The following is an 18,899-nucleotide window of genomic DNA, read 5'->3' as shown; positions in this document are numbered from 1 at the left end:
TTGTTACCATAAAAAGCCTATACAGAGAAAGTTTAGTTATTTATATGTACAACAACTGCATTTGCAATACCTCACTACCAAGTGGAATGTGGGACTGTGTCAATTGGTATCCAAATACAATACAGGCTGTTTGAAAAAGAACTCAATGTTTTTAATGTGTCCTAGAATCTCTACAAAGTAACATACACTATTCTAGTCTGTGGTATTTGATTCATCAACTCTCCAAGTTTGGCTGCCCTGCAGCTGGCAGGTCTGCTTGACCTTGAGATGGCACCAGTGCTGTTTTTTTTCCTCTGTTCCCTCAGTTCATTCCAGGCATGCATTGCAGAGCAACTCAGCAATAATGTGTACTCCGCAACAGAAAGCGCAGTGTTATCTGGCTTGTGAAAACTGAGTCAGTTATAACAGTGCAACATAATTTTTGACATCAGTATGGTGGTGATCCCCCTGCAGCAAAAACTATCCGTCATTGGCTAAAGTCTTTCAAGGAAACCGGTAGTGTTTTAAAAGCAAAATCACCAGGTACACTAAGAACTTCTGAACATGTTGTTGGACAGATCCGTGTTTCGTGTGTTCAGGGCCCAAAGAAATCATTGGCCAGACATAGTCTACAATTAGGAGTGCCTAAAGGTAATGTGTATGATGTGCGTAAAAGACTTAAGTTGCACACCTACAAATTGCAGCTGTTGCATGAAATAAAACCTACTGATAAAATCTAAAGGTATGAGATTGTTGTTAACTTTCTACACACAATTGATGACGATGCAAATTTAAAAAAAAAAGATACTCTTTTCCGATGAGGCTACATTTCATGTCAGTGGAACAGTTAATCGTCATAACTGCAGAGTTTGGGGGGCATAGTATCCACATGAAGTTATTCAGCATCAATGTGACTCTCACAAAGTTAATGTCTGGTGCAGTTTGATGGAAGATTGTGTGACTGGTCCTTTTGATTTTGTAGAAAAAACAATAAACGGGGACATTTACTGTGACATGTTGACAAAGCATGTCTTTCCCCAGACGGATGATATTGAGATGGAAAAGGGGCTTGTGTTTTTCCAACAAGATGGCACCCCACCTCATTTCAGTAACTGCTCGCTTTCCAGGAAGGTGGATAGGCAGGGCTGGCCCAATACCTTGGCCATCACAAAGCCCAGTTTAACCCCACTGGACGTTTTCTTTTGGTGTCACATAAAAAAATGTTGTGTATGTTGAAAAGATCAGAGACATCAATTATTTGTAGCCATTCGACAATCAGACTTAGAAAAAAAGATTTAGAAATGAACATAAAGGAGGTGAGGTCTTGGTGATTTCTGATTTTGCTGAGAATTATACCTTTGTTGTACAAGATGAAGCTCAAGGAAACCATTGGACCGACACACAAAAAACATTTCACCTCTTTGAAGCTTATCACAGAGTTGGTGACAATCTGAGCATACAAATATCGTACCAGAATGCCTCACACGTGATGTCGTTACTGTGCATCTGTTCCAGTCCTACTTGACTCAGCTGAACCTACCTATACTGTATGTTGGCCTCATCCTATAATGTAATGATGATGTGGTGTGTGACATAAGTGCGACAGCATAGTGTGTAAAGAGGAAGAAAACAGGACAATGACAATACTTCTCTTTCATCTAATACAAAATCTTCAAACGAAAAACTGTGCGATTTTGACATATTCACTTTGTAACAAAATAATATCCACATGATTTCTACATTGGAAATACACAAGTTAACTATTTAGAAATGCATTTCCATCTGTGAAACAATGTTTTTTTTTCCCCTTTGTAACAATAACAATGCCAGAACATAATATTTAAAACTCTAAATCGAACTACTGTAAACACAACAGTTTCTAATCTTCAACAAATGCAGTTTTGTCTTGTGAAACACTAAAATGATAAATTTAAGAAAAATATTATACATAAAGGCATACTTGTCCTTTCTTTTTTGGGTCATCTGTTTTCTGACTGGTCTGATGCGGCCTGCCACAAATTCCTCTCCTGCGCCAACCTCTTCATCGCAAAGTAGCACTTGCAACCTATGTCTTCAATTTTTTGATGGATGTATTCAATCTCTCTATCTTCCTCTACAGTTTTTGCCCTTTACAGCTTGCTCTAGTACCACAGAAGTCATTCCCTGATGTCTTCACACATGTCCCATCATCCTGTCCCTTCTCCTTGCAGTGTTTTCCACATATTCCTTTCCTCTCCGATTCTACACAGAACCTCCTCATTGCTTAGCTTATCAGTCTACCTAACTTTTAACATTCACCTGTAGCACCACATCTCAAATGCTTTAATTCTCTTCTGTTCCGGCTTTCCCACAGTCCATGTTTCACGATCACACAATGCTGTGCTCCAGACATACATTTCAGAAATTTCTTCCTCAAATTAAGTCCTATGTTTGATACTGGTAGACTGCTCTTGGCCTGGAACACCCTTTTTGCCAATGCTAGTCTGCTTTTGATGCCCTCCTTGCTCTGTCCATCATTGGATATTTTGCTGCTTAGTTTGCAGAAGTCTTTAACTTCCTCACTCCTGATGTTAAGTTTCTCGCTATTCTCATTTCTGCTACTTCTCATTACTTTCATTTTTAATAAATGAAAAGCACCAGTTTGCTTTTGTTCTACAATATTACTTTTATTGTTAACTGGTTTTCTCTGATTGACTCTCAATCCATATTCTGTATTCATTAGATTGTTCATTCCATTTAACATATCATGCAATTCTTCTTCACTTTCACTCATGGTAGCAATGTTGTCAGCAAATCATATCATTGATATCCTTTCACCTAGTACCTTAATTCCACTCCTGAATCTTTCTTTTATTTCCATCATTTTCTTCAACGTACCAATTGAACAGCAGGGGGGAAAGACTACATCCAGGTCTTATACACTTTTTAATCCAAGTGTTTCATTCTTTGTCGGCCACTCTTATTATTCCCTCTTGGCTCTTGTACATATTGCATATTAACCGTCTTTCCCTATACCTTACCCCCATGTTTCTCAGAATTTTGAACATCTTGCACCATTTTACATTGTTGAGCACTTTTTCCAGGTCAATAGATCCTATGAACGTGTCTTGATTTTCCTTTAGCCTTGCTTCCATTATACGCACTGTCAGAATTGCCTCTCTGGGGCCTTTACCTTTTCTAAAGTCAAGCTGATCGTCATCTGGCACATCCACAATTTTCTTTTCCATTCTCCTGTATCTTATTCTACTCAGCAACTTGGATGCATGAGCTGTTAAGCTGACTGTGCGATAATTCTCACTCTTTTCAGCTCTTGCACTATTCGGAATTGTGAGGATGATATTTTTCTGAAAGTCAAATGGTATGTCACCAGACTCATACACTCTACACACCAACATGAATAGTTGTTTTGTTGCCACTTCTCCCCGTGATTTTAGAAATTCTGATGGAATGTTATCTATCATTCTGCCTTATTTGATCTTAAGTCCTCCAAAGCTCTCTTAAATTCTGATTCTAATATTGGATCCCCTATCTCTTCTAAATCGACTCATGTTTCTTCTACATCTACATCTACATCCATACTCCGCAAGCCACCTGACGGTGTGTGGTGGAGGGTACCTTGAGTACCTCTATCAGTTCTCCCTTCTACTCCAGTCTCATATTGTTCGTGGAAAGAAGGATTGTCGGTATGCTTCTGTGTGGGCTCTAATCTCTCTGATTTTGTCCTCATGGTCTCTTTGCGAGATATACATAGGAGGGAGCAATATACTGCTTGACTCTTCGGTGAAGGTATGTTCTCGAAACTTTAACAAAAGCCCGTACCGAGCTACTGAGCGTCTCTCCTGCAGAGTCTTCCACTGGAGTTTATCTATCATCTCCGTAACGCTTTCGCGATTACTAAATGATCCTGTAACGAAGTGAACTGCTCTCCGTTGGATCTTCTCTATCAAACCTATCTGGTATGGATCCCACACTGTTGAGCAGTATTCAAGCAGTGGGCGAATAAGCATACTGTAACCTACTTCCTTTGTTTTCGGATTGCATTTCCTTAGGACTCTTCCAATGAATCTCAGTCTAGCATCTGCTTTACCGACGATCAACTTTATATGATCATTCCATTTTAAATCACTCCTAATGCGTACTCCCAGATAATTTATGGAATTAACTGCTTCCAGTTGCTGACCTGCTATTTTGTAGCTAAATGATATGGGATCTATCTATCTGTGTATTCGCAGCACATTACACTTGTCTACATTGAGATTCAATTGCCATTCCCTACACCATGCGTCAATTCGCTGCAGATCCTCCTGCATTTCAGTACAATTTTCCATTGTTACAACCTCTCGATACACCACAGCATCGTCTGCAAAAAGCCTCAGTGAACTTCCGATGTCATCCACAAGGTCATTTATGTATAATGTGAATAGCAACAGTCCTATGACACTCCCCTGTGACACACCTGAAATCACTCTTACTTCGGAAGACTTCTCTCCATTGAGAATGACATGCTGCGTTCTGTTATCTAGGAACTCCTCAATCCAATCACACAATTGGTCTGATAGTCCATATGCTCTTACTTTGTTCATTAAATGACTGTGGGGAACTGTATCGAACGCCTTGCGGAAGTCAAGAAACACGGCATCTACCTGTGAACGCCTGTCTATGGCCCTCAGAGTCTCGTGGACAAATAGCGCGAGCTGGGTTTCACACGACCGTCTTTTTCGAAGCCCATGCTGATTCCTACAGAGTAGATTTCTAGTCTACAGAAAAGTCATTATACTCTAACATAATACGTGTTCCAAAATTCTACAACTGATCGACATTAGAGATATAGGTCTATAGTTCTGCACATCTGTTCGATGTCCCTTCTTGAAAACGGGGATGACCTGTGCCCTTTTCCAGTCCTTTGGAATGCTACGCTCTTCTAGAGACCTACGGTACACTGCTGCAAGAAGGGGGGCAAGTTCCTTCGCGTACTCTGAGTAAAATCGAACTGGTATCCCATCGGGTCCAGCGGCCTTTCCTCTTTTGAGCGATTTTAATTGTTTCTTTCGTCATCTGTGCGAAAATCTAGAGAAGGAACTACAGTGCAGTCTTCCTTTGTGAAACAGCTTTGGAAACAGACATTTACTATTTCGGGCTTTAGTTTGTCATCCTCTGTTTCAGTACCATTTTGGTCACAGAGTGTCTGGGCATTTTGTTTTGATCCACCTACCACTTTGACAAAAGACCAAAATTTCTTAGGATTTTCTGCCAAGTCAGTACATAGAACTTTACTTTCGAATTCATTGAACGCCTCTCACATAGCCCTCCTCACACTACATTTCGCTTCACGTAATTTTTGTTTGTCTGCAAGGCTTTGGCTATGTTTGTGTTTGCTGTGAAGTTCCCTTTGCTTCCGCAGCAGTTTTCTAACTCGGTTGTTGTATCACGGTGGCTCTTTTCCATTTCTTACGATCTTGCTTGGCACATACTCATCTAACGCATATTGTACGACGGTTTTGAACTTTGTCCACTGATCCTCAACACTATATGTACTTGAGACAAAACTTTTGTTTTGAGCCATCAGGTACTCTGTAATCTGCTTTTTGACACTTTTGCTAAACAGAAAAATCTTCCTACCTTTTTTAATATTTCTATTTACGGCTGAAATAATCGATGCAGTAACCACTTTATGATCGCTGATTCCCTGTTCTGTGTTAACTTTTTCAAATAGTTTGGGTCTGTCTGTCACCAGAAGGTCTAATATGTTAACACCACGAGTCGGTTATCTGTTTAATTGCTCAAGATAGTTTTCAGATAAAGCACTTAAAAAAATTTCACTGGATTCTTTGTCCCTGCCACCCGTTATGAATGTTTGAGTCTCCCTGTCTATATCAGGCAAATTAAAATCTCCACCCAGAACTATAACATGGTGGGGAAATATGCTCGAAATATTTTACAAATTATCCTTCAGGTGCTCAGCCACAACAGCTGCTGAGCCAGGGGGCCTATAGAGACATCCTATTACCATGTCTGAGCCTGCTTTAACCGTGACCTTCACCCAAATTATTTCACATTTCGGATCTCCGTCAATTTCCTTCGATACTATCCATCACATCAGACAAATGTTCCCCCTCATAGAGGCGTTCAATGTACTCTTACCATTTACTCACTCTCTCCTCTGCATTTAATAGTGGAATTCCTGTTGCACTCTTCATGTTACCACCCTTGCTTTTAATGTCACCGAAGGCTGTTTTGACTTTCCTGTATGCTTAGTCAGTTGTTCCGACAATCATTCCTTTTTCGATTTCTTCATATTTTTCATGCAGCTTCCCTGAACGTCCTATTCCTTTCATTCCTTAGTGACTTGTATTTCTGTATTCCTGAGTTTTCCTGAACATTTTTGTACTTCCTTCTTTCATCAATCAACTGAAGTATTTCTTCTGTTACCCATGGTTTCTTCACAGTTACCTTCTTTGTACAGCCTTAGAGAACTTCATGTGTGTCTCGTCATCCCTTAGTACTTCAGTATCCCATTTCTTTGTGTATTGATTCTTCCTGACTAATCTCTTAAATTTCAGCCTACTCTTCATCACCATTATAGATTAGATTAGATTTACTTTCATTGTGTATTGAGTCTATATATGTTCCTGGGTATGCCTTACAATCCAGTATATGATTTTGGAATCTCTGCCTGACCGTGCTGTAATCGAACTGAAATCTTCCCATACCGACCAGCATTTTCCACATATACCTCCTCCTCTTGTAATTCTTGAACAGAGTATTAGCTATTACTAGCTAAAATTTATTACAGAAGTCAATTAGTATTTCTCCTCTTTCATTCTTTGCCCAATCCCATTATACACAAATATATTGAAACAAATAATACTATATAACAGATTAAGATTCAAATGCGAATCTATTTCATATTGTAGGCAGTCACTGGGCCATCCAATAGCACTTGCAGTTCTCCCACCAGTTATGCAGGCCTAGGACTATCACTGCCTGGTGAACCAATCTGGTGGATTGTGATCTTTTATGAATTTGATTAAAAAAGTAGACTTATAAATTTTCGGGTCGACAGAAGCGTCCGATCCCACGCATCGGCTTTGACCCGTGACGTAAGGCTGTTGTCGTGTGTGACGTCATGACGGCGCGGACTTTGGTTTGAGTGTGGCTGTCTCCAGTTCTGTTTTATCTTATTTTATTTACTTTTCTGATCTGTTCGTTCTATCTCGTGAGATTTTTTTTTTAATTTAAAAACACTTATTACTTATTTTAATTATCTGTTTCCTCCAATTTCTGTTTTAGTTTATTATATTTATCTTTCTGAGCTGTTCGTTCTATCCCGTGAGATTTTTTTTTTTAAAAGACAAAAAACACTAATCAGCTACTGAAGCATGTTTATCTTCTATGGGTTGCAGGGGTTACGACCCCTGGGGAGGTGGGTGGGTATTCATGCATGGCTGTCTTCACTTACACGTTGTAGCTACGCAAGGCGTCTAAATTTGTTTATATTTAGTTTGCCCCCCACCCAAAACGTCCCATTTCCCGCGCTTGTCCCGTTAGTGTCATTAGGCTTCTTGTGGAAAGTGTGTGTGTGTGTGTTTGTTTTTGTTTCCGCCATATTTGTGACGTCATGCGTCAAAGCACATGGGCGGGATCGGACGCTTCCGTATTTCCAAATTTTCATGTCTTTGTATATATTGCATAGTTAGAATAAGTCTTCTTCAATATTTCCTAAAACTTGTGGGAATAGGTAAAAAGTGTCAATAAAAAAATGCTCATTTAGATACATTAGCCGATACGTAAATACTTAAAACACTTTTCGGCTAGAATCGGACCCCCACGAAATCTTTGTTGTAGATTAAGTCTGATCTCTAGTAGTGCACCCATTGGTCAACGTTAGGTTTATATGTGTTCATTCGGTTGTGAGTTTGCGAAACCAACGAATATGAGGGTCAAATAAAGGTTGTGTTAACTGACTGGCCTGTAGCGCACACTAATATTTACGTTCACGCCATACTTAAATGTCCTTTCCACATAAAAACTAAAACGTTAAACTACAAGGTAAAATCAGAAAACGTGTATTAGAAAATGCTCAAGCCACAAATTGAGAAATTCAACACCTTTGTACAGGAAATCAAAATTGTACCTGCCAGAAATAATAAGGTCGAAGACTGGCTCTGTGTTTATAACATGACACATTTTCCATGAATAGCATGAACTTATTGTGCGAAAAGTTTATTTCCAAATATCACCGCGTATTTATGACTTACTGGTTAGATTGGTGACTTTCTACTTACTGACAGAGGTTTGCATTTTCCGAACACTACAGGTTCAATGTTTTTCCCACAATCAGAATGTTTTTTCTTAGCCATCAACGTGCTGTTTATTTGTAAACATAGCAAAGATTTTACGTACACCCAACTTAAAAATTCATGACACAAAATTGCGTATAATAAAAAAGTTGCGCAATGTAAAACTATTATATTGAAGTCATATAATTTAAGTATGGGACTGAAAATTTTCAGCAATTGATCAAAAAGTCGTTATTGAATTGATTCAGCAGACAATGTTTTCCGGTTGCCACCTTGCTTGAGGTATAATAACTTCGACAGTGGTACAGTTTTCAAATGCCAGGATGTGAGTGATTTTATTTGAGATGTAAATATGTTTTTGTTATCACAGGGAATAAGTGGTCGTATGGTGATAGTTTATCCGGAATAATGTCCCTCAGCATTAGAACTAGTGCAGAAATATTATAGTCTCTAAGATAAGATGTCAAACGCAAGTGTACAGACACTCGAAATTCCGTCAAAGGTGTATGAGAACTTCCTTGCAGTTTTTCCGATTTTAAAAGCGGAGGTATGCTTCTGATGGACGTTATTCGTACCGTCCAAGTTTTTATGTATTTTTTGTTTAATTATTCCAGAACGCCCGTTGGAACTGCACATTGATGAGAACATGGTTTCTGTGGTTAAAATCATTTTGCCGGATCTTTTCGCATACATGTTTACATTCTATTTGTGTTTGTTTTATTTACTTATTTAGAGGCTGAACTTCGTGACTGTCAACGCCCTTTCAAGTACTTTGAGTGGAATGTTAATAAAATATATAAAATGCAGACCTGTCAAAAACTAGATAAATGGTATTGTCTCTCTCCCATTCCCCTCTCATTAGCCGACAGTCACTTTCATGCATATAGAATCGAAAACTGTAAACATATCGTGCATCTAAAGATGTACAGTACTGCTTATACACTATCGTAAAAGATAAAATATTACTATATTTGACTGATCCCATACGTAATACTGACCGAGCCTGCCATCCTCTGTAAATACTAGAATCTCTTGATTAATTGAAGCGTCCCATATCACTTCACAAACTGACACCCAAACTGCCACCTTTCAGCCTAACCTAACCTCAGGCTACATTACAGATCAGTATGTCGTCACAAATAAATATCATATTGATAGTCATCATCGCCAACCCGAAACCAAACTGCCAACTTTCAGTCTATTCTAAACCTCAGGCTAGACTACTGATCAATCTGTCACCACAACCTACACACCAAAAAGACAATAAAGATCTGGTAGCCACGTGCCCATACCACTGTATCATCATCATCGTCATCAATATCATACATTCCAAACAGATAATGTAGACAAAAGAGATATCATTGTTCTCTTTCCTTTCTGTTTAAACACATGTGTTTTCATTTGCCATATTACCACCACGTTATGGGAAGAAGCCAATGGCTGGTATCGGTAACTGACTATTCCTTACATCTGAGAGGGAAGCCACATGAAGAGCTTTTAAGCAAATTCCGTCAACTGTAAGTGGACAGAAGAAAGTGTGACACAGTCTTACAGTCACTTTTATTGATTGTTACATGTTACCCATAATCTTCTGGAAGCATTTGTTCCAGAGGTACATTATGGATCTTCTCAATTATCATACAATGGCATACAGTGTGATACATTTTCAGATGTTTAAAACCCACAGACACTACTTTAATAGCCAGTTGAAATTTTGACTCCTACAGATACTAATGCTTCACTATCATTATTTGTAGTGTGGTTATTGCTGAATGTTGTGTGGCTTCCATCTCACCTCAGAATACTGCAGCTCTGCAGGGTTTTAATTAAGTAGAAAAAAATGGTGACAAGATATAGAGGTGGCATTGAAAAGCAGTCAGCAAAAAGGAAATGGGAAGTACATTGGATGTGACTGTTACTGCAGTGTTGATTACACAACAGAACCAACACTTTTTGTGGTAGGCTTTCACTGAAGTCCTGTCCCACATTTTTCTTTCCCTGTTCTTTACAGTATGTCCTCATATAAACACAGTATGCCTATACACATTGTGGTTTTTGTGGTTGACATATCTGCTTAGTGGTAGAAGTATACAGTTTCATTTGTTATTAATTGGATCCTTTTTATACTATGATATTTGATACATTAGTTTCCAATCCCCTGTATATACTGATCCATCTATATTGCTAATGTTGCTGTAGTGGTGTGCACACAAGAAATCTGCTGATTGATGCACAGAGAGAGATGGAGAATGCAGTGATTCCTATATGCTCTTGTCATCTCCTACCACTTGCTTCACCATTGCCTCCCCTCGTTACTAGGAATGCTTGGGCAAACACTCCACTGGGCTATTGTTTCTTTTATTGTTAGTAGAATTTATAAGCTCAGAAAAATACCTCTGTCAGTTCTTAACATATTATTATTTGTGTTTGCATTATGCCACCTATAATAAACACTGTATTGGCTAAATAACCTCTTCATATCTAAAAAAAAAAAACATGAAAATCAATGCCAAATGGTCTAAGCACAGCCCAAATTATGGACCACAGGCTGACGTGGAAGAATCGTGCACCTGGTTGGAGTGTCATGGGTACACTGCGCCTTCCCACTGTGCATCTACCCACCATCTTCCTTCTTTCGTGCATACCAATATAGTCCAGTTGCTGTTTTCAATCATGATGGGATGTGTTCATTTCCCGGATTCAATGTCGACACCTCTAATTTGTCTAATGAAGTGAAAGCACAAAGTATGTTGGTAATATTCTTATTGGATGTGAACGTTAGATTCACTGGCACAGTTGATAGTGTTAAAGGTCTAAATTAGATGTTGGTGCTGAGTAGTTGTTCATTTCCCCTTCATTTGTTGTGCTCCAATATGATTCATTGCAGAATAGTTACACACAACTCTTTAGTTGTTTACACGGTAATTTTGTGCCTTTTCATCATGCAACATAGTACCACTGGTGATGGACAAGGGGCTGGCCACAGATCGTCTACTCCAAAACAGAAAACAAATCTTTGATTACATTCTAGTCAAGCGACTGAATCACAACAGTTGTTAGATTATTCATTCTTTATGGCACATCACATGTAAACAGTGCTGACAGTCTGAATTGGGTCATTGTGATCTCGGATATGTCCTTGTTATGGTACCATATGATGTCCTTGGTCATCTAAATATCACAGTATTTTCTTTATATGACTTCTGATGTCATTACAGCTAAGTGAAGTATAAAAGGTAGAATAAGTTAACTAATGCTTTTCATACAGAACACAGCTTTTTAAGGAGCTAGGAACACAGATCAGCTAATGTTTACCAACCAGCTAATGTTTGTAACTGTAGTGATGAAAATTAGTCTGTACCACACCAGATACTCAGTCCAGTTGTCCATGCGTAGATGAGGCATTTGCAGCTGTTAGATTGTTATTCATTGGAGCAGATGTATTAATAGAAACAGGACATAAACTATGAAGAGTACTTTATGAACTTCCAGCATGCTGGAAATTCATAAATGTTAATCAGTACAATGAAAAACCAGCTGGAGTTGCAGATTTCACTTTCTTTAGTTACTCGCTGACTAGTTTTGGGCCAGGGCCCATTTTGAAATCGTCGTAACAGATAGTCAAATTGGTAATAATAAATGAAAAGCACCAGTTTGCTTTTGTTCTACATAGAACAAAAGCAAACTGGTGCTTTTCATTTATTATTATAATGTTGTTATACCAAGAACCGACGGAAGATTCTGTTAATAGTCAAATTGGTATTTCTGAAAATGTGAAAACCATGTCAAAAATTTTTAAAGGAACAGTTGAAGCAACTTTGGCTGGCAAGATGTCCTAAAACTTGCGAGAGAGACTGCTGAAGAAATAAGGCAAGAGGGTTGCAGGGCCATAACCAGGATGCCCGCACCAAAGCAGAACATTAACACTGAAGAAAGGAAAACTCTCTTTTCCTTAAGAGAAGACACTGAAATAGTGATTTTACCTGCTGAGAAGGGAAACGCTATTGTTCTTTGGCCTGCAACATCTTATATCTGTAAGACAACGGATTTACTGTGGGACTCAGCGTGTCATTGTCTCCAGAAGGATCCAACTGACATACTATAATGGAAGACAACCACACTCCTCAAATCGAGCCAGTTTCCCAAACATCTTAAAAAGAGCTTAAGAGCACAAGTGCCAGTTCCACCACAACTTTACAGGCTGCCTAAGATCCATAAGGAAGGGATTCATCTTCACCCCTCATGAGCAATATAGGTGCCCTAAAATATCACCTGTCGAAACATCTGGCTTCTCTTCTAAGCTTGATGGTAGTAAAATGTCAACAACACGTTCGAGACTCGGAAGGTTTTATATGCCTGAAGACTTTGCTTCTTGAACCAACTGATGTATTAGTGAGTTTCAATGTGGTCTCTTTGTTCACACGAGTACCTTTATTACAACTTATAGGAACTAAGTTGGAGGAGAACATCGTACTTTTTATTTAATGAACACTATTTTGAGCAGACTGATGGTGTTGCTATGGGTAGCCCTTTGTCTCCCATAGTAGCTAACCATTTTATGGAAGACACTGAGGAAAAACAGTTCAGTCAGCAGTGTTGAAACCTAATTTTTTTTTGGAGGTATGTGGATGACACTTTTGTAGTTTGCCCTTACGGAGCAGCAAAGCTTCCAGCATTTCTGGAACACTTTTAACTCCCACTATCACAGCATTTGCTTCTGAGAAAAAAGGAGACCTTCCAGTCCATGGTGTCTTAGGTCCACAGAAAAGATGATGGTTCCTTGGGTCACAATGTGTTTGGTAAACTGACTTCCACAGACCTATATCTACAAGCTACGAGCTGCCATCACCCGTCTCAATGTAATGGCGTGTTATGGACTCTTGTTCGTAGGGTTAGAATTGTGTCAGGTGCAGGAAGCTTCTCAGCAGACTTAGCCATCTTCGCTCTGTGTTTGTACAAAATGGGTATTCTGATAAACAGATCCATAATGCTTTTAAACTTTCACACACTAAAGCTCAAGAACAGCCAGAAGAAAAGGAGAACTCCATGAGGATGGTTTCTACATCAAATAAAATGTGTCTTCTGCACTCCAGTGCAAGTGCAAACTATGCTGGGTTATGTTAAAAATAACCTAGGTCTAAGGAAACCAGGGATATATAAGCCCCGTGCCAGAGTGGGAAATCGTACATTAGACAGATCTGTTAAGGATAGATGCACTGAACATAGACGTCACACCAGACTGGATCAGCCGGAAGAGTCTGCTGTGGCTGAACATTATCTTGACATGGAACACAGCATGAACTATGGATAGACAAAGATCCTTTTGCCTTCTACTTCCATGTATTGGGACTCCGTCATTAAAGAAGCAGTCGAAATTCATATAAATAATGACAATACAAAATCAAATAGGGTAATGCAGGAGTAGGTTTAATAATGAATAAAAAAATTGGAGTGCAGGTGAGCTACTACCAACAGCATAGTGAACGCATTATTGTGGCCAAGATAGACACGAAGCCCATGCCTACTACTGTAGTACAAATTTATATGCCAACTAGCTCTGCAGACGATGAAGAAATTGATGAAATGTATGATGAGATAAAAGAAATTATTCGGGTAGTGATGGGGGACGAAAATTTAATAGTCATGGGTGACTGGAATTCGAGAGTAGGAAAAGGGAGAGAAGGAAACATAGTGGGTGAATATGGATTTGGGAAGAGAAATGAAAGAGGAAGCCGTATGGTAGAATTTTGCACAGATCATAACTTAATCATAGCTAACACTTGGTTCAAGAATCATAAAAGAAGGTTGTATACATGGAAGAATCCTGGAGATACTAGAAGGTATCAGATAGATTATATAATGGTAAGACAGAGATTTAGGAACCAGGTTTTAAATTGTAAGACATTTCCAGGGGCAGATGTGGACTCTGATCACAATCTATTGGTTATGAACTGTAGATTAAAACTGAAGAAACTGCAAAAAGGTGGGAATTTAAGGAGATGGGACCTGGATAAACTGACTAAACCAGAGGTTGTGCAGAGTTTCAGGGAGAGCATAAGGAAACAATTGACAGGAATAGGGGAAAGAAATACAGTAGAAGAAGAATGGGTAGCTCTGAGGGATGAAGTAGTGAAGGCAGCAGAGGATCAAGTAGGTAAAAAGACGAGGGCTTGTAGAAATCCTTGGGTAACAGAAGAATTATTGAATTTAATTGATGAAAGGAGAAAATGCAAAAATGCAGTAAATGAAGCAGGCAAAAAGGAATACAAACGTCTCAAAAATGAGATCGACAGGAAGTGCAAAATGGCTAAGCAGGGATGGCTAGAGGACACATGTAAGGATGTAGAGGCTTATCTCACTAGGGGTAAGATAGATACTGCCTACAGGGAAATTAAAGAGACCTCTGGAGAAAAGAGAGCCACTTGTATGAATATAAAGAGCTCAGATGGAAACCCAGTTCTAAGCAAAGAAGGGAAAGCAGAAAAATGGAAGGAGTATACAGGATGTTACAAAAAGGCACGGCCAAACTTTCAGGAAACGTTCCTCACACACAAAGAAAGAAAATAAGTTATGTGGACATGTGTCCAGAAATGCTTACTTTCAATGTTAGAGCTCATTTTATTACTTCTCTTCAAATCACATTAATCATGGAATGGAAACACACAGCAACACAAAGTACCAGCGTGACTTCAAACACTTTGTTACAGGAAATGTTCAAAATGTCCTCCGTTAGCGAGGATACATGCATCCACACTCCGTCGCATGGAATCCCTGATGCACTGATGCAGCCCTGGAGAATGGCGTATTGTATCACAGCCGTAAAGAAGCCTCATCCGTAAAGAGAACATTTGCACTGAAATGAGGATTGACACATTGTTGGAGGCCAGTCAGCTGCTGATAGTGCCTGCACACGCTGTGCATGGTTCTCCCGTAGCATTCTCCATACAGTGACGTGGTCAGCGTTACCTTGTACAGCAGCAACTTCTCTGACGCTGACATTAGGGTTATTGTCAACTGCACGAAGAATTGCCTCGTCCATTGCAGGTGTCCTCGCCATTCTAGGTCTTCCCCAGTCGCGAGTCATTGGCTGGAATGTTCCGTGCTCATTCTGGAAATCTGTCTCGATACAAACGTACCGCACCACGGCTATTGCCCCTTGCTAATCCATACATCAAATGGGCATCTGCCAACTCTGCATTTGTAAACATTGCACTGACTGCAAAACCATGTTCGTGATTAACATTAACCTGTTGATGCTACATACTGATGTGCTTGATGCTAGTACTGTAGAGCAATGAGTCGCATGTCAACACAAGCACCGAAGTCAACATTACCTTCCATCAATTGGGCCAACTGTCGGTGAATCGAGGAAGTACAGTACATACTCACGAAACTAAAATGAGCTATAACATGGAAGTTAAGCATTTCCGGACACATGTCCACATAACGTCTTTTATTTATTTGTGTGTGAGGAATGTTTCCTGAAAGTTTGGCCGTACCTTTTTGTAACACCCTGTATAGAGGGTCTATACAAGGGCGATGTACTTGAGGACAATATTATGGAAATGGAAGAGGATGTAGATGAAGATGAAATGGGAGATACGATACTGCGTGAAGAGTTTGACAGAGCACTGAAAGACCTGAGTCAAAACAATGCCCTGGGAGTAGACAACATTCCATTAGAATTACTAACGACCTTGGGAGAGCCAGTCCTGACAAAACTCTACCATCTGGTGAGCAAGATGTATGAGACAGTCGAAATACCCTCAGAATTCAAGAAGAATATAATAATTCCAATTCCAAAGAAAGCAGGTGTTGACAGATGTGAAAATTACCGGACTATCAGTTTAATAAGTCACAGCTGCAAAATACTAACGCGAATTCTTTAGAGACAAATGGAAAAACTGGTAGAAGCCGACCTCGGGGAAGATCAGTTTGGATTCCGCAGAAATGTTGGAACACGTGAGGCAATACTGACCTTACGACTTATCTTAGAAGAAAGATTAAGGAAAGGCAAACCCACGTTTCTAGCATTTGTAGACTTAGAGAAAGCTTTTGACAATGAAATAAAAACTTTGAGGTTTGCCGATGACATTGTAATCCTGTCAGAGACAGCAAAGGACTTGGAAGAGCAGTTGAAAGGAATGGGCAGTGTCTTGAAAGGAGGATATAAGATGAACATCAACAAAAGCAAAACGAGGATAATGGAATGTAGTCGAATTACGCTGGATGATGCTGAGGGAATTAAATTAGGAAATGAGACACTTAAAGTAGTAAATGAGCTTTGCTATTTGGGGAGCAAAATAACTGATGATGGTCAAAGTAGAGAGGATATAAAATGTAGACTGGCAATGGCAAGGAAAGCGTTTCTGAAGAAGAGAAATTTGTTAACATTGAGTATAGATTTAAGTGTCAGGAAGTCGTATCTGAAAGTATTTGTATGGAGTGTAGCAATGTATAGAAGTGAAACATGGACGATAAAGAGTTTGGACAAGAAGAGAATAGAAGCTTTCGAAATGTGGTGCTACAGAAGAATGCTGAAGATTAGATGGGTAGATCACATAACTAATGAGGAGGTATTGAATAGAATTGGGGAGAAGAGGAGTTTGTGGCACAACTTGACAAGAAGAAGGGACCAGTTGGTAGGACATGTTCTGAGGCATCAAGGGATCACAAATTTAGCATTGGAGGGCAGCATGGAGTGTAAAAATCATAGAGGGATACCAAGAGATGTATACACTAAGCAGATTCAGACGGATGTAGGTTGCAATAGGTACTGGGAGATGAAGAAGCTTGCACAGGATAGAGTAGCATGGAGAGCTGCATCAAACCAGTCTCAGAACTGAAGACATCAACAACAACAATGACAAGATCAATAGAGACACAAGATTTCAACTCAGCAAGGCATGAGAACCAGCATTGGTGGTACTAAGACATCGCCAGCTGCAGACGAACATATCTGAGTCAACACAGACGGAGAATCAGACTCTACACACTTAACCTGGGCACCAACACACTGCCCACCCATGTGCGCACTGTGCTGCTAATTGTGGCCTTGCTTTTCCTGCTTTGTGAATGCGAAGACTGTGGCCCGTTTCTCTGGCAGGGGACACTGGGTGTCACTGTGCTATATGATTCACCCGTGATGACATTATAGCCCCCCCCACAACCTGTGCTTTTCTAGCGAGTCAACCTTTATATTGGTGAGCCGTTGCAGCATCTGAAGATGACGAGTAGCTGTCTTGTTGAAACATTATCCGACTTGACACCTATGAATCGATGAAGCAGCTGGTACGTTGGGAGGAAAGTCTCAAACAGCACAAGACTAAAAAATATCACACGTTAGCTTCTGTTGCAAATAATTTTGTGTAAAATCACCACAAGACAAAAGAACTCAGCTAAATTGTGTACATCATCTGTGGAGAATACGCATGTCATGTTAGCTGTATAAAAAAAGCTGCTTTAGTCAAATTATCATGTGTGAACAAATTGGTTGCCAAATTTTATAATAACCTTAACTGAAGACAATGAATGCAAACAATAAAGAAACAGAATGAAATAAAAATAGAAAAAAATGTAAGAATTTGGCTCAAGAAATTCATTTTATATTTAATTTTACTGTGTGTGATGGTATGATATAGAAATATTAGAAATATAGACCAGACACTAATCCACTCACCTTAAGTTTGTTTCTTGTGGTTTTATTTTCTATTTTCTAATTATCTGGGCTGATGCTTTCCTCACCCCACCTGTCTAGCCATGTATTTTCTGCCACTAGTATTTTTTTTCTGTGTGTGTTAGATGACATGTTATTAAAATCCCTTCATCTTTATCTCCCCTCGTCCACACAACTGATGTGTATATCTCATCCAGGGACCTTTCCTTACTTTTTTAACTCCCGAACCGATTTTGCTGTCCCCCCTCCCCCAAAAGCTGTTCTTTTCCCACAGTTATATCTTCTGATTCATGCTTCTTTTTCCATAGCTATTAGTTTATGCACTTTTTCCCACTTTCCCTCCTCCAACTGTAAGCAGTCTATCTCATGTGCTGCCATTTGAGTCATGCTTTTGGACAGTTTTCAAGTGGAGTTATAAGAAGGTGGAGAATTGAGTGTTCTGAATTTAGAAACCAGTTCAACAAGTCTTTAATGGATTTTTGGACTTGGTCACTTTTCAGTTATCGGAAAGACAATTACTTTGACATGAAAAATATAGAAAGATACTGGTGCTATGTAAAAACCAGCTCAAGCAAGCGTTTGGGGAGTCTGATTTTTTGTAAAAGGAACCCAAGTATGTATTTGTGAAGAGTTAGTAAGATTGACTTAGAATATACTCTAAAGTGTCTGTGTATTGGGATAAATGAAGCTCTGCTGTTGGTGAAAGTCACTCCAGGGAAGGGCATCAGATTTTGAAATCTGGGACTTTGATTGATTTCATGACTATCTGCTGAACAATTGAAACCACACAAAGACCATCTATTGATCTACTTGATGGATAAGTAAGATTTTGTTGTGATAGAGAGAGGCATTGGCAAATCGCTGCCATTGGTCTCCTGCAATGTAAGTATTTAGGTTAGGTCTTGTATATAGTGCTCAGAAGGAGGGTAGTGAACTACCTTTAT

The 18,899-nt window shown here is 39.4% G+C and overlaps 2 protein-coding genes across 4 annotated transcripts in view; one reads left to right on the top strand and one right to left on the bottom strand.

Moving 5' to 3' along the window:
- Positions 1-8,363, bottom strand: part of LOC126260015 (uncharacterized) — a 159,822-nt gene extending 151,459 nt beyond the window's left edge. The window contains exon 1 of one of the 2 annotated variants that reach the window (XM_049957176.1): positions 8,265-8,363. In XM_049957176.1, the coding sequence (XP_049813133.1) occupies positions 8,265-8,280 (16 nt within the window). In that variant the 5' untranslated portion in view covers positions 8,281-8,363. The remainder of the gene's footprint in view (positions 1-8,264) is intronic. The other variant, XM_049957177.1, reaches the window with a different exon arrangement.
- Positions 8,364-8,573: 210 nt separating this feature from the next.
- Positions 8,574-18,899, top strand: part of LOC126259223 (anaphase-promoting complex subunit 2) — a 96,024-nt gene continuing 85,698 nt past the window's right edge. For both annotated transcript variants that reach the window (XM_049955835.1, XM_049955834.1), the window contains exon 1: positions 8,574-8,826. In XM_049955835.1, coding sequence (XP_049811792.1) covers positions 8,740-8,826 — 87 coding nt within the window. In that variant the 5' untranslated portion in view covers positions 8,574-8,739. The remainder of the gene's footprint in view (positions 8,827-18,899) is intronic.

The sequence above is a fragment of the Schistocerca nitens genome, chromosome 5, assembly GCF_023898315.1.
Source record: "Schistocerca nitens isolate TAMUIC-IGC-003100 chromosome 5, iqSchNite1.1, whole genome shotgun sequence".
Taxonomy (NCBI): Eukaryota; Metazoa; Arthropoda; class Insecta; order Orthoptera; family Acrididae; genus Schistocerca; species Schistocerca nitens.
Note: the sequence above shows the minus strand (reverse complement) of the source record. Positions and strands in the feature narration are given on the sequence as shown.